Genomic DNA, 15905 nt, shown 5'->3' with positions numbered 1-15905 from the left:
TGCATATCACTCTTTTATTAGATAGGATAGAGGCCTGGTGCACGGGTGGGGGCCAGCTGGTTTGCCCTGAAGGGTGTCCCAGATCAGGGTGGGGGTTTCCTTGGGGCGTGGGGCAGCCTGGGCGAGAGGCCTGTGGTGGTTTGCAGGCCGGCCACGCTCCCTGGTGACCCAAGTGGAGGCCCTGGTATCTGGGGTTTATTTATCTTCTACAATTGAAACTTTGTAGCCTGGAGCGGAGCCAAGCCTTCTGCTTGCTCCGTGCCGGCAGCCATTTTTTGGGGGATTTATGTATCTTCTATAATTGAAACTTTGTAGCCTTAAGCAGAGGCCTGGGCTGGCCAGGGTGTGCGGAAATCTTGGCTTCCTCCATCACCGAGGGCAACCCTAGCCTCCTGCTCTTTCCAGCTCCGTGGCTGCCACCATTTCTGTTTGGGTTTATGTATCTTCTATCATTGAAACTTTGTAGCCTTGAGTGGAGGCCTAGGCCAGCAAGGGCAGGCGGAAAGCTTGGCTTCCTCCATCACCAGGGAAACCCAAGCCTCCCTCCTGCTCTCTGTGGCCGTAGCCATCTTGGTTGGGTTTATTTGCATATTCGCTCCTGATTGGCTTGTGGGCGTGGCTTGTGGGCATGGCTTGTGGGTGCAGCGGAGTGATGCTTAATTTGCATATTACTCTTTTATTATATAGGATTGGTGCTACAGAGTGTTCTTGAGAAATAGTTGTCTTTGACTCCTGTGTTACTACTTCTAATTTGAGGTGTATGGGCTAAAAAACTGTCAGTGTCTAAGGATCTATTGAGAACCATAGGCATTTTTAATTTTTAGTATCAAATACTTCATATTGAGCTAAATATTCTGTAAGCTCTCTGTTAAAACTAATAGTAACAAGATATAGTGCTAGACTATGTCTAGCGTAATTAATTAGGTAGTGAAGATTTCAAAAAGACAACCATGGTCCATCCTATGATTCTAGGCATATCATCAGTGTATGGAATGGTTCTTAGTCTGTGTTGTTATTTAAAAGAATACACATTCTAGCCACCATATAAATCCATCATTAAAGTAGACATATATTTTTACTTGATGAGCAGGCACTCTCATTTCTAAATGGAGTGATCCAGCCAGCCCTGGCTGACCTGCATTTGTGGTGGTATCTGGAGCTTGTTCAGTATGTATTTCTGTGAAGCCACATAATTCTGTTTGTAATGGAAAGCCTTGGTAAGGCAACATCCAAGGAGACTTGGAAAGTAAGAATTACCAGGCTTATTATAGCAGAATACTAACCCTTCTGCCCTTAGAACATTTACTTTTAGGCAGTATTTTAACCCAGGGGTCTCTGCTCAGACATCACCTACAGTACAAACCTCCAATGTTAGAGTAAGTTAGCTGTGACAAGTTATCTTGGTATTACCCACCTGGCTACCTCAGCACACCTGACAGAATTGACCTTTGTGACCGTCAGAGGTGATTCCTTAGCCCGGAAGTTTAACTGCTTCTGGAGACCATGTGGGGAATATGACATTGGTGGTGTCAGTCTAGAGCAGGCGTCAGGGACATCCAGGCCTGAGAAATCATTGGTCTGGCCCTACCAAGGCAACCACAGGCAGGACTCAAAATTCAATAAATCTAAGAGCTTTTTTCATAGCAACATAAACTTATATTGAGTGAATTATATTAAGCGATGATGTTATAAATATCCAAATGGCCCTTGGCAGAAAAAAGGTTTCCCACCTCCGGTCTAGAGGAAGCTTGCTGTTACATACCCAGTTATATTTTATTGCATTTAGGGAGGAAATTACATGCTTCCTATGCATTCAGGACCTGGGGATTCCTCATTCAGGGTGCTCAGGCCACTGTGCTCTGCTCATGGCAACCAGAAGCCTGATACCGTCGTGCTCAGTGCGTGGTGAAGAGTGTTTTTCTCTGTCGGGAAAACAGCCTTTGTAATGCATTCTTTGTGGTGGTGGTGATAGCACGGTAAGGCCCTAGGTGTGGACTGAATGGCCAGCAACAAAGTTCCTCGGAAACAGGTCAGCATTTTGGCTGGGTCACCTCTGGTAGGTGGAGTGTCACATTGGCCACTGCTTCTCAGGATTCCACCCGGGGACAGGTGCCACAGTAGGTAGGTGGGTGTGTGGGTAAGGTGGCAATCTAAAGACTGGCAGGTCTACCCTTGCAGGGCTGGCATTTCTCTCAGGGAGTGTGTCCATTTCAAACCTGCCACTGAGCAGAGCAGCTGCAGTATTTCAGCCCTTGTGGGAAGTGTGGTGATTCCTGAAGCACCGTGACACACTGAAAACATGTCTAAAAGGTTCCATTAGTAAAAGCCATGGAAAAATCCCAAGCCAATAAACAGAAAACTGGCCTCCACATTGGTGTGCAGGACCATCTCCTTGCCTAGGGACCTGTGGAGAAGACGCGATACACCATGATGTCGCTGTGCAGTCACTATTATGGTCTGTGTGACAACCAGGCCCCAAGTCCTTGCTATTTTTTATTGTGTTCTTGTTCCCCTTTCTCAGCAAAAGTCATTGAGAGGTTATAATTTTTTTTTTTATTCCGCGATACTTTTTCCATTGATTTTTTTTTTAGAGAGAATGGAAGGGAGAGGAGAGGAGGAGGAGGAGAGGGAGAAACATGGACATGAGAGAGACTCACCAATTGGTTGCCTTCCGCTCATGCCCTGACTGGAGCCAGGGATCAAACCTGCAACCAAGATACGTGCCCTTGGCCCAGAATTGAACCTGCAACCCTTCAGTCCCAGGGCCGATGCTCTAACCACTAAGCAAAACCAGTCAGGGCGAGAAGTGATGATTTTGATATCATAAAGTGAAAAGATTTTGTGTGGAGCTATGAATGGAATTTGGGTTGGCAGATGCCTAAAATTCTGGAATGGAACATAGAGTGCAGCTCCTATGGGTCTGATCATGATGTCTTAGCAGACAGGTCACTCTTGTCTAAGATCATGTGTAGCCTGTTCAGCAGATAATTGTTTCAGTTGTATTTTAAGTTCTTTGACTTATTCACTTGAATTCATTGCTTAATTTTTCTTTGACAGCAAAATTGTTGACCTTGATGAAAATATACTTGACATATTTTGTATAGTAAAATCGCAGTCTTAATATTTTGCAAAATAGCAGAGTGGCCGCATGCCTCCTGGTCTGCTCTGTGAGGCAGCGGGTCATTGGTCACAAAGACGTCTGTGGTCCTGGCTGTGAGACAACAGGTCATAGGACTTGGTCCCTATCCACACACCAAAGTGTTTATAATATTAAAATCAGTCTGTAAAGGCACTGTCTCACTTTGCACAATTCTTTTTCTGAAACTTGAACTCACTACAATTTGTGTTGGGAGAGTTTTACTTTGAAATATGTGGCAGGCTTTTAAATTTTTATTCACTTAAAAATTTGGGATGTTGCCCTTCACTCTCAGTTTGCTGCCTCTGTGAAGGCACCGAGGCAGCGTAATTATTCTTCAGAATCATAACAGTATTTAATTTTTACCTGGATTGCCATTGTGACTTCAGAATGAAAACATTTAAAGATGTAACTTAATTCAGTTATTATGTAGTAGTAGTAATTTATGATTAATAAAGCACAGATTGTTCCTTAGCCTCTCTACCTGTCCCTGCTGCAGCATTTAACTTGGTGCTCATGGTTGGTTTTTTGAAGCTACGAGCTTGCTCAGCAACTACAGCAGCACCAAGAAGCCGCCTCGCTCGACGGCAGTGCCGTGGACCAGCAGGGTGTTCACGTGGCCACTCAGATGCAGGTGGAGGTCCAGAGTGACGAGCTGCAGCCCCCTGTGGATGCGGTCACTGCAAACCCCGATGCCATGCTCGACCTGGAGCCTCAGCATGTCGTGGGTGCGGAAGACACGGGGTTGGGCCAGCAATTGGCAGAGCCGCCTCTGGAGGCGGATGAAGGTACACATGTCAGGGTTTGACTTCTAGAACCATCCGTGTAGTGCCTTAGCCCTCATTCTCATTCAGGTTCTATGGTGTCTCCATCTCTGACTAGGTCACAGAGTGTGCTGTGTCTGTGTGTGTGAGAGAGAGTTTGATTTGAGACAGGACTTTTCGATACCTGTCTTTCCTGTAATCTACCAGCATCCCTTAGTACGTTGCAAAATGTTTCATTTCCAGTAAGTATCCATCTGTTAAATCATTGCTATTCTGGTACATTGCCATCCCAGGCTACTGCAGGTCTGCAAACTGTTTGTCACTGGTCTGCAAGGACCTCACGCTCCAAACCAACATGTTGCTTCCTCCATCGACAGGGTCTCACCATGAAAATTTCAGCGCGACTGTGAACAGTGAGCTTAGTGCCACTATCAATTATATCTGGCTCAGGCTTCTGTCTCGTACAGGCCTGTCAGCAGGCCAGTTCGCTGGCCAATTTACTGTTTTGTAGATGTCCCAAAATATATTTAATCTTTGAGCAGGATTTTGTAGTTTGTATCCTTTCTGTTTCCTGGAAGAATGCCCATCCACAAAGGTTTTAAGCAGTTGCTGACTGACTGCATTTAGAACTTCACGGAAGACTGTCTGAATGTCTGGGTGATGTAAAGTGCTTCTGAAGCACAAGGTGAAAGTGTCCAGATTGGTAGGCTGGAAATAACTTGCACTTCTTTTTGTGTTTTTGTTCCCAGACAGGTTTGTGGCTCCGCAGCTACCAGGGCACATGGACCAGTTTGAAGAGCAGGCTCCTCCGCAGCAGTCCTTCGAACCGGCTGGCTTATCACAGGGTAAGTGCTGGCCCCAAGTGGGGTCGTCGTGCGTTGTCCTCACAACCTGGTGTTTCTTCTAAGGCCCTCTGAAATCGGTGGTTTCAAACTAGAGAGTTTTTTGCATGACGTGTGTGTGTGCACGCACCCTCTGTTTTGTGGCACACTCACATTTTCTGGAAAGTGACTTTAACAACCATTTTATGTGCAGTTTATAGCCAGGAAAAAGGGATGGAGTAGAAGTGGAGACAGGGGTAACTGGGTGTTGGCGGCAGGCCTGTAGGCCTCTGCACTGCAAGGCGTGTGCTGAGCACAGCCTCCCGCCTGTTCACAGATGATTCTAGAGAATCCTGGTAAGAACTGCTACTGATTCCAACTCAGAAGTAGCAGTGTTCCTTTAAACATCTTTAATTATAAAACTAACTTTTTTTGTGTAACTCATAATTTTTATAGAACTCATTCTCTAATTTATTTTAGATTTTACAGTACCTGATACATACAATCAGCAGACTCAGTTTCCACCTGTGCAGCAGCTGCAGGATTCTAGTACACTGGAGTCTCAGGCCCTGTCCACAACTTTCCACGATCAGAACCTACTTCCGGTTCCCAGCTCTGATCCTATGAACGTGGTGAGTATTTATGGCAGAGACACTTGTCCTTATTGAGCACATCCTTTTATTCTTCAGTGTAAGTATTTAGGATTCCCCTACTTAAGAGTGCATACTAACTGTTGATAATTAAGATTATTGTGTTAGCTGTGAAAACTTAAATGTTTAGTATACAGGGCTTTTTCCTTAAAACATTTTAATTTTACTAAAAGATTTCCTCAGCTTGATGTGGCTTTACCTTTTTAGTTAAATGTCAGGATGGCCAGTGGAGTGCTGTGTAATAACATCTGAAGAATATTGTTGCTTTAGTCACAAAACCAAACATTTTTACGTGTGCATTCTTAAAAGAAACATGTTAGAATGGAAACATAATGAGCACTGACATATGAAAAATAAATATTTGAATGCATAATCTTAAAAACTTTATCTCTTAGTCAACTTGAAGACATTAGTTTTGGTTTTGATTTTTCCATTTTGGAAAATTTTCAGTAGTTATAAAAATGATTGTCCAATCAATTGTTCTCACTCTTTAAAAGCTTCTTTTGGTAGCCTTGCCGCGGTGGGTTTGGGCTGGTGGGAGCGTTCTCCGTAGGCACATGGCTGCCCCTGGAGTGTTCTGTTGTTTTTCTCCCGTGATTTTGTGATGATCCAGGAGATTTAATATTTTCAGAAACTAGGCCTTTGAGTCACTGTCAGGGTAGAGTAGATGAAAGGTGATCTCTTAAGAACTCTTTTTGTGCTTGATTAAACTTTGTATTAAAATAAGTTAATGGGAAGTAAATAAAATAAGTGTTTTATAAACTCGGTATAAGTGATTTCTATTATTAATCTGGCCCAGTGACTGCAGTGAACTACTTGGAGTTTCTCCCTTTTAACTCCACATTTATGAATGTTCTTTTTATTGATTGTTAGTTGTTTTGTACTTATTCATAGATACTCAGGTAGCCTGCTTTATACTTCCGTTAAATTTCAGACAGCTCCTTTGATTCAAGAGCCATCCCAAGAGGAGCTCGATCTGCCGCCACCACGCCGCCAGTTCCTGGAGGACAGTGAGGACCAGAGCCGGCGCTCCTACAGGTACACACACCTGCTCGATGGCCAACTAATACCACCTGCAGCCGCTGCTGAGAGCGCCTGCCTCACCATTCTGAGGACTCTGCAGTTTAATTCTCTTAAAACCCCTGGAGATAGGTTCCATTATCATCTCCATTTCTCAAATAAAGCATTTGGGACAAAAGACATTTACTTGCTAACATTTCTACAGCTGGTAAGTGACAGGGCCAAGGTCTGGATGCAGTAGCCTCTCCCTGGCCTGTACATTCCTGCTCAGCTGTATCTTCCTGTCACCACTATAAGTCATTACTGTGTTTGCAGACATAAATTTATATTGTGCTTTTTTGTCCAAGGCTCTTCTGTGATATATATAAAACAACCTGTGTGCCAGGTACAATATGATTATAAAGACAGTTTTTAAAAATTCATTCATTTGCTCATTCTCCCTCCTTCCATCCACCCACTCACCATCCACCCAGCAGTGTGTGCTGAGCAACCTCAAGGAATCACGTACTGCTATGGATGTTCCGAATACCTGGTGAGAAAAACAGACAAGGCTTCTGCCCCAACTCAGGCTAGGACAGTGAATAAAATACATGTGTTCTTATACAATTAAACATGAGTATATATGTAATAAGAAAATGTATTATCTTTATAGAGACTGTCTTGAGCTTCTAATATTTTAATAATTTTATTATTTGCTTAAAATACTTTTTAAAGTTTATAATTTTTTTCAGAGCCATTTAAGAAAAAAATATGCCTCATTATTTACTCTTTAAAAAGATGTGAGCTACCTTACCACAAATGAGTGGTCTTAATTAAAGCTTTTGAAAATGGGTTTGTTTTGCTATTATTATGAAGCTTATACTTTTTGGGAGGCCAAGAAAGTCCTTTGTTTTATTTTCATAGGATTTGTTTCTTGTACAACATCTGAAGTGCTCTGAACTGGTGTTCTTACGCGTTAGATTCTGTACTTTAAAAAGTGTGTTATCCTGAGGTCTTCGTGAATTCGCAAATTCAAAAATATATCAGAGCAGGAGTTCTGAATCTGGGGGTCTGTGCCCTCTTAGGGGGACACATAGATGAGCTTGAGCGTCAGTGATGCTCTTAATGTTTCATTCACAGTTTCATTTATTCAACAAGTGCTTGTTTGCTGATTTTTAATTTGGGGTTTTGCATTGGCATTTTAAGTGAAATAGTCTAATGTTTGGCCATGAACCCTCCGTGACATCACCTGGGCAGTCCTGGATGTCTAGCTTTGCACCCTTCTTTCATTCAGCCTATATTAAGAACCTGTTAGGTGCCAAGCACTAGGGCTGGATTAATGAGCAAAACAGGAGAAGCCCTCAGTCCTCATGGAGTTGACATGCTAATAAATAAAAAGCTGAATGAAAGGAGGTGCAGCTGTTAAATGACAGGGCCAAGGTCTGGATGCAGCAGCTGAATGAAAGGAAGTACACAGGGCCTGGAATGACACACAGGGCAGGTGCTGAGAGCGTCTGTCCACATAGCTGACTGAGGAGTGATAGTTGCCATCAAGGGGAATGTGTGATTCTGGATCCATTTAAAAGGCATAACCTCCAGAATTTATTATAGGTAAAGATGTGGGAGAAACAAGAGTTAGGGGTGGCCCCTAGGTTGACCTGAGCAACTAGACTGATGGAATTACCATCGCTGGAAGGGAAAGATCCTCGGGTGAATGGGCTTTGGTGTCAACACCAGGACTTGATTGCACCCTTGGATGCTGTGCTTCGATTGAGTGGTGAGGATGGCCAGCTACTGGCTTCTCACAGGGTCAGGGATACATCCCCCAAGACATTGAGAACATGGAGCCTAGAATGTTAATTGTGTTACTTCTTTTGTCATATTATTACTTCTTGTCCCATAATTACGACAGATGTGGGTGACAGTGAAGTTTTCTAGAGATGTGATTGCTGGGCAGACTCTTGTTTCACAAGAGCCTTTTCTGTGGGTCCTGATCCTGGGAACTCAGCAAGTCACATGATTGCTGTGTCGGCTCCTGCGTTTTAGGTTGTTGGACAGTTTGGAAGAATAACTTTGTTGTCAGTAGTCACTGGGGAGAAAGGAAGTGGCATTTCACAGGCAAAGAGGGGTCCCATTCAGTGTGGGAGAGTGGCCGGAGGTGAGGCACGTGTGCTGGGGCCGGGTTGTGGCCGGGTGGTGAAGGTCCTGCCTCAGACTTATCTCCAACAGGCCATTTCTTCTCGGCCCTGCCAGGATCGCTTTGCTGTGGTGGTTGGTTTTAATGAATAGATGTGACTTTTTTGAAAAATTTGCTTTCCTCATTGGAGAACTTTTCTGAGCAAATACCACCTGGTTTAGTGCAACTCAGTTCTCAGTAGATTATTTTCTTCTACTGACACGTGGACCAGAATCCATCTCCATCTCATCTGCAGAATTAACTTTCAGAAATCAGCGGTGATACTGTTGGCTTGCTTTTCTATATAGTATTTAATAGGAATCCCACTGAACTGCACCCACATACTAGAGTGAAATTTCAAAACATGTTCACAGTCAGTCAGCCTTTAGACTCCGTTGGACACTGGAGGAAGGAGAGCTCTGACTGTGTAGGTTCCTGGTCTTAGGCGGAGGGATTCACTGACTTCCTACTATAGACTGAAAGTAGGAAATGAAAGAAGTGGGGGGATATAATGGGATAAGCTTTCTAAATCTTTTTTTTTTAGTTTTTAATATATGAATAGAAATTTTGAAATGTGTAATTATTTCCATTCTTAAAGCAATTTAAATATATTCCATAACAACTGAGGGGAAGCATAATACTGTATATATATATATACATTCAAAGTGGCTCCAATAAAATCTGGTTTGTAAAATGTTTTATGAATTGACTTTTCCATGTGTCTAACTCAGGAATGATTGACTCTTAAGCAAAGGAAGCTTTCAGTGTCTGATGACTTAGTAAAGAAAATAACATCTAGTAAGTTTTTTTGTTCTCTAAAGAAAGACTATAGTAAAATACTATGCCTGCTGGGGAATCACTGTAGGATTTACTGAGTATGTTTAACCCTGCAAATACTTTGAGCAGAATTGTTACTGCAGATATTATATAGTGTCACGTGTTGGAGACCCTCTAGTTTCTGACCATGGTTCGATGATTGGGGTGGACCTCGTGCTTGTTTTCATCTCAGAGGTAACATCTCACTCGTGCTGTGAGTTCACGGGGCCTGTGCTTTCCTTTGTGTTACAGATGCGAGTATTGCCACAAGGGCTTTAAGAAGTCCAGCCACCTGAAGCAGCACGTGCGCTCACACACGGGGGAGAAACCTTACAAGTGCAAGCTCTGTGGCCGCGGCTTCGTCTCCTCCGGGGTCCTCAAGTCCCATGAAAAGACACACACAGGTCATTGTCTGCCTGCCCTGGGATTGTATAGGTCTTGGTGTGTTCATGGAGTTGTGTGCCACTGCCACTATCCACTTCTGGGACATTTTCATCACACCCAAAACAAACTCTGGACCCCTCCATGCCTCAGTTCCACCAACCACCACCTGCTTTCTGTCTCTCTGTAGTTTCCCTTCTGGATGTTTCATGGAACTGGAATCCTACAACCTGTGGCCTTTGTCACTGGCTTCTCTCTCTCAGCGCACGTTCACGGCTCATCCACATAGTAGCATGGGTATCAGGGCTTCATTCCTCTGATGCCCAGTGGTTTTCTACTGCGTGGTTAGAGCCCACATTCTGTTTCTTCACTCAGCAACTCTGGACATTTGAGGTGTTTCTGTGTGGGGCTGTGCACATCTGCATGTAGGTTTTCGTGTGGATATCAGTTTTTATTTCTCTGTTTAGGAGTGGAATCCTTGGTCCTGTAACAATGCTGTTTACATCTTTGAGTCCCCCAAACTCATTCACTGGTCCTCCAGCACTGGAGGAGGGTTTCAGTTTCACTTCTCATCACAGCTCATTGTCTGTCCTTTATTAGGACCATCCTGAGAAGTGGGAACTGGGATCTGATTGTGGCTTAGATTCACATTTCTCTAATGGTTAATGATGTTGAGCCTCTTTTCATGTGCATATTGAGAAATGTGTATTCTAATTCTATGCCATTTTAAAATTAAATATACTCTTATTCAGATGTAAGAATTTTTTAATAGACTATCAGGTATATGATCTTCAGTTAAATCTATCACTTTTATCTCCTTAATACATTTAAGATATTAGTAACATCTGTTTAATATTGATATATATTCTGTATAAGGTTTTATTTGAAAACTAGAGGCCTGGTGTATGAATTCATGCACAGGTAGGGTCCCTCAGCCTGTCCAGAGATCTGGACCAATGGGGGCCATCTTGTCCAGTCCCGATTGGGGCCTATCGGGGCTGGCTGGCCAGGGGGAGGGACCGTGGGAGGTTGGCCAGCTGCAGGATGTTGGCTGTGGGAGAGCACTGACCACCAGGGGGCAGCTTCTGCATTGAGTGTCTGCCCCCTGGTAGTCAGTGCGCATCATAGCAACCAGTCGACAGGTCGTTCGGTCGACCGGCTCTAACAGTCACTTAGGCTTTTATACACACACACACACACACACACACACATATATAAGAGGCCCGCTGCACAAAATTCATGCACTGGCGGAGATGGGCTCCCCTTAGCCCGGTCTGTGCCCTCTCGCAGTCTAGGACCCCTTGGGGGATGTCTGACTCCAGGGATTGGGTCTAAGCCGGCAGTCAGACATCCCTCTCGCAGTCTTGGGCTCTCGCAGTCCGGGACCCCTTGCTCCTTACCGCTCACCTGCAGCAGAGGCAGGAGAGGCTCTTGCCACTGCTGTGCTCACCAGCTGTGAGCCCAGCTTCTGGCTGAGCAGCGCTCCCCCAGTAGGAATGCACTGATCATTGGGGCAGCTCCTGCGTTGAGCGTCTGCTCCCTGGTGGTCAGTGCGTGTCATAGTGACCAGTTGTTCCGCCGTTTGGTCGATTTGCATATTAGGGTTTTATTATATAGGATAGAGGTGTACTGCTTAAAAACATACAATGAAACAAGGAAAGGTTTTGCAGGCTAGTCTGTAGTTTGGTGGGTAGGCAGTGGCTTTAATGGGTGAGAGCAGGTCACCTGGAGCTCCGAAGGCCCTCCCAGGAGGCAGCAGAGCCGTTGCAGTAGAAGCCATGTGCCTTGATCCCCTGTGTGTTTAGAAAGTCAGGGTGGCCCCTCTGTGAAGAAAAGACAGGTCAGAGGAAAGTGCCCTTCTTGGCTTGCTTCCATGTCATCAGGAGAGTGGCCTTCTTGTTCGTACTTCATGTGAGAGTGAAGCTGTATAGAGGTGTGTGTGTAGGCTCTTCCTCAGGGCCCACTCTCTCTTTTGCTGTAGGAATGTGAAAAAAGATGGATTTGAAAATAATTTCTGGAGTAGGTCCCACAAACACATTGCTAGTTTAAATGTAAGACCAAGGGGCAGAGAGACCTTGAGGTTGTTCAGAGAAAGGCTCTTGGAGCTTTGATTTCACTGGGAGTCTAGGAAGATGTTGTCAGTGTCCATATTCTTAGAGTCAGTTCCTCAAAATAGGTGACCACAGTTAATGACCATTCTTTGGCTTATTGAACATATCTCTGTTGGCTTTGACTACTTACTAATCTAAGGTAACAAAGGACATGTTTTTCCTCGTTCCCGTTGTCACAGGAGTGAAGGCATTCAGCTGCAGTGTTTGCAATGCTTCGTTCACTACCAACGGCAGCCTCACCAGGCACATGGCGACACACATGAGCTTGAAGCCTTACAAATGTCCATTCTGTGAGCAGAGCTTCCGGACCACAGTCCACTGCAAAAAACACATGAGGAGGCACCAGGCAGGTCCCTCCGCCACATCAGCGCCTGGAGAGGCTGAGGGAGGAGGAGGTATTGTCCATTTTTTGATTCAAGGCTTATTAGCCAGATGCTAATGTAGTGATAAGTTAATGTACAAGTCACAAATAAAATTAATTTTTTTCTGATTATGAAGCAGTATATGCTCTGTGAAGCACAAATTCAGAGAGACCCAAAGAGAAGTTATCTCACTAGTCACCACAGACCGGACAGTCAGCCTCCAGGATGTGCAGTCTCCCTTCCAGGTGTACACACGTACAGACAGAGATCTTAATTTCCTAACCAGTAGGGGTCTGCCACAGTACCCCATGTAAGATTGTAGCCCACTCAGTCTTCCCTCCCCTAGTGTGTATCCTGGACGTATTTGATGTTGTTATACACAGGTCTCATCAGTTCAAACAACTATACGGATCCCGTCATGCTTTGTTCTGTCCTCTCCTGTAGACATACATGGAGCTTCACCTCATCTCGCTGGAATAGTCAGAGTGTTTAGGGACCTGTGCTCCCCACATTCACTGTCTCATTTAATTGACATGAGAACTATAGTTTGTGGGACTTCTCTCACTTTGTACATGAGCCTGCTAAATGTTAGACAAGCTGATTTGCCCGGTAACTGCAAGTAGTATGTAATTTCAACAGTATTATTTTGTGCTTGTATTTTTTGGGTTTATCAGTTGATTTATTTTGATCAAATTCCACAAGTAAAATTACAGTGTCAAGAATGTACACATTGTATATTTTGACACAGAATGCCAGTACACAGCATTTTAGTATTTTTAACCAGTGTTAGTCCGTATATAGCTTGAGGTATGCTAGTTTGAACACATGTCACAGGGCATCACCTCTGGTTTGGCAGCACTGTGTATCACTCATATATGTGGAATGAACATGCAGAGATGGGGTGTGTGTTTGGCGTGTACTCAACGAGATCGTATGCTTACTCCCCATCTGCTGTGCTAGACTGATTGCCATGGAGCTTTTTCTTCTACTTGGGGGAAGACGTCTTTAAATGTACCTTACCTTCCTCAGGTAGCAAACCCAACTCCACTGCTTAGTCAGAGAGCTCCAGCTTGTTAATCTGATAGGTGGAGTCTTTATATTTCTTTTTTCATCATCATGTGATTTAGTGAAGTAAAAAGAAAGAAAATAGTAACTTTTCCTTTCAGTGAATTGAAAAAAAATATTGGCCATCCATATGTTATTTCTAGAACCCCCTAGTTTGCAGCCAGTGACAATCTCTAAGTCTAACATGTGTGCTCTTGCCCATCAATCAACAAGTCATCTAATGCCATGAGTCAGTGCTGTGAGGACCGATGTGGAGGCTTGTTACGGCTTCATCACACGCTGCGTGTAGTTTCAGATGCTCCCCTTAGGTCTTGGTATTTTCCTACTTTGGATCAGCGACAAAAAGAACTTCACATGAAATCCCTTGTCAATAGAAGAAAAATCACCAGTTAAATTGTTTTTTGTTTTTTTTTTTACTCAAACCTTGTAATGGAAATTTAATTCCTTGGTTTTGACTGACAGTAAGCCTATCTGGCCTAACACCGCTGTCTTATTTTATATCTTCTGTTTATTGTGTTCTATTTCACTGCCCCTTGTTACTAAATGGCTTTTTGTTATGTTGGTTTTGTTCTGGGTTACTTTAAAATTTTTAATACAGTTATCCATATTACTTTATCAGTGTTGGTGGGGCCTCCATCTATAACCTGCTGTTCCAAACTCTTTCCAAGTTTTCTTGAGAATGTGGAATTTGAATTCATTATATTTTCTTTTTCTGGAATTCCTACTAAAAATGGCTGTCTCCCAGGACTATCCTTCTCTCCTTCCCCCCCGATCCTTTCTTCCCTTAAGTTCCTTCCTCCCCCACCCATTTCTCCCATCTTCTCATCTTTGGTCCCTGTATTCTAAGAGAAATCATCCAGTTATTCTTTAAATTCACTCATTTGGTTTTAGCCACTGTCCACTTTGCTAGCTAGTGTTTCTGTTGAACTTTTTTCAAAAAATTTTTTAAAAAAATATATTTTATTGATTTTTTACATAGAGGAAGGGAGAGGGATATAGAGCTAGAAACATTGATGAGAGAGAAACATCGATCAGCTGCCTCCTCCACACCCCCTACTGGGGATGTGCCTGCAACCAAGGTACATGCCCTTGACCGGAATCGAACCTGGGACCCTTCAGTCCGCAGGCCGACGCTCCATCCACTGAGCCAAATCAGTCAGGGCCAAAATTTTTAACCATCTGTGCAATAGTGACCTGCTCACAGCCAGACTTATCTTCCTTCTGTACATTTTCATAGCTGATTATTCTTGTTTTTAATCAGGGTGAGTATGTCCTTACAGTCATTGAGAGAATACATACACACATATATATTTAAAGACATGTTTTCCTTTCAGTAATTGGGGGCTGTTTGCCAGTTTATTGATTGGGCCTCTTATGGGCTGCTGCTTTTCTTTATTTGATGATAATTCATTTCCTGCCCATGTTAACAAATGGGTGACTATATTTATGAATACCCATGGCTGGTGTGGACACTGAAAGTCTCAGAGCTCACTGTTGGGCTGGCAGCTGTGGGTAAGAAGTGGACTTTTAGGCATAGTATCCCTCTGATGTCGCTGATCCGCCCCCAAGGTGCATCCTTCTTGGACTTTCTTTCTGGTGACCCTGCTTAGTTTCTCAGTACAATAGTGGTGGGAACAATCTCTTTGAATCTCAAATGTAGCTCCACTTAGTAACTAGTAAATTAGTAATTTAACCACACATACTTGTTTAGTCTAATTTACTTGTTCTGTGGAAACACATTTTTCATTAGGATTTGACCCTTTGCCTGTACTTTGTTTAGATATATGCATGGAGGAAGAGGAAGAAAATTCTGAAAGAAACGCATCTAGAAAGGTGCGTCCTGAGGTCATCACTTTTACCGAGGAGGAGACAGCGCAGTTAGCCAAAATCCAGCCCCAGGAAAGCGCCACAGTGTCAGAGCAGGTGCTGGTGCAGTCGGCTGCCGAGAAGGACCGCATCAGCGAGATGAAGGACCGACAGGCCGAGCTGGAGGCTGAGCCCAGGTTCGCCAACTGCTGCTCCTACTGTCCCAAGAGCTTTAAGAAGCCCAGCGACCTAGTCAGGTAGGCACGGCCTTGTGTGTGGGCCTCATGCTCTGTGTCCCTCTGGCCATTGTCACTGCAGTCAGGGAGGCCGTTTCTGAGCCTAGTGCCACTAAAGGCACATTGACAGGTTTCCTGAGTCCCCACTTCAAGCTGCTGTAGATTTTGAGGCTTCCTTTTAAGCTCATGCAGAATATTAATTAGAAAAGTGTTTGCTCTGTAAATTGCTCATACTTATTTCTACATGACTGTGGTATTAGTGAAGTTCTAATTGGAGATTAGTGATTCATTGAAGAGGACCTGGTGCACACTCAGTAGGGTGCAGCCTGTAGCGGGTACTGCCGGCCCCCACATTGCTGGTCTGCGAGAGCTCTTGTTTTTAGGACAGTGTACCCTGATTTCATTGGCCTTTCAAGTTTCATGTTGTCTTTTGGATTTGTTTATGGTTTGTTTTTGTTTTTTGCAGAGAGTGAAACTTAAAGGTTTTATTTGGCTAAATGTATTTGGTACCTAGTCCACATAATTTTTATTTATATGGATAGTTATAAATTTAAAATCACGAAGTTTGCTTGAATTGTGTAT

The 15905-nt window shown here is 43.8% G+C and overlaps 1 protein-coding gene across 1 annotated transcript in view; it reads left to right on the top strand.

Annotated features, from left to right (window-relative positions):
* The window catches only part of ZNF236 (zinc finger protein 236), a 91083-nt gene that overhangs the window by 55180 nt on the left and 19998 nt on the right, over positions 1–15905 (top strand). The window contains exons 14-20 of the mRNA XM_080683382.1: positions 3671–3924; positions 4650–4745; positions 5202–5353; positions 6306–6409; positions 9615–9766; positions 12034–12249; positions 15062–15344. Of these exons, the coding sequence (XP_080539508.1) occupies positions 3671–3924; positions 4650–4745; positions 5202–5353; positions 6306–6409; positions 9615–9766; positions 12034–12249; positions 15062–15344 (1257 nt within the window). The remainder of the gene's footprint in view (positions 1–3670; positions 3925–4649; positions 4746–5201; positions 5354–6305; positions 6410–9614; positions 9767–12033; positions 12250–15061; positions 15345–15905) is intronic.

Source organism: Plecotus auritus (genome assembly GCF_963455305.1).
Source record: "Plecotus auritus genome assembly, chromosome: 8".
In the NCBI taxonomy this organism is placed as follows: Eukaryota; Metazoa; Chordata; class Mammalia; order Chiroptera; family Vespertilionidae; genus Plecotus; species Plecotus auritus.
This window is presented reverse-complemented; position numbering and strand designations above follow the sequence as displayed.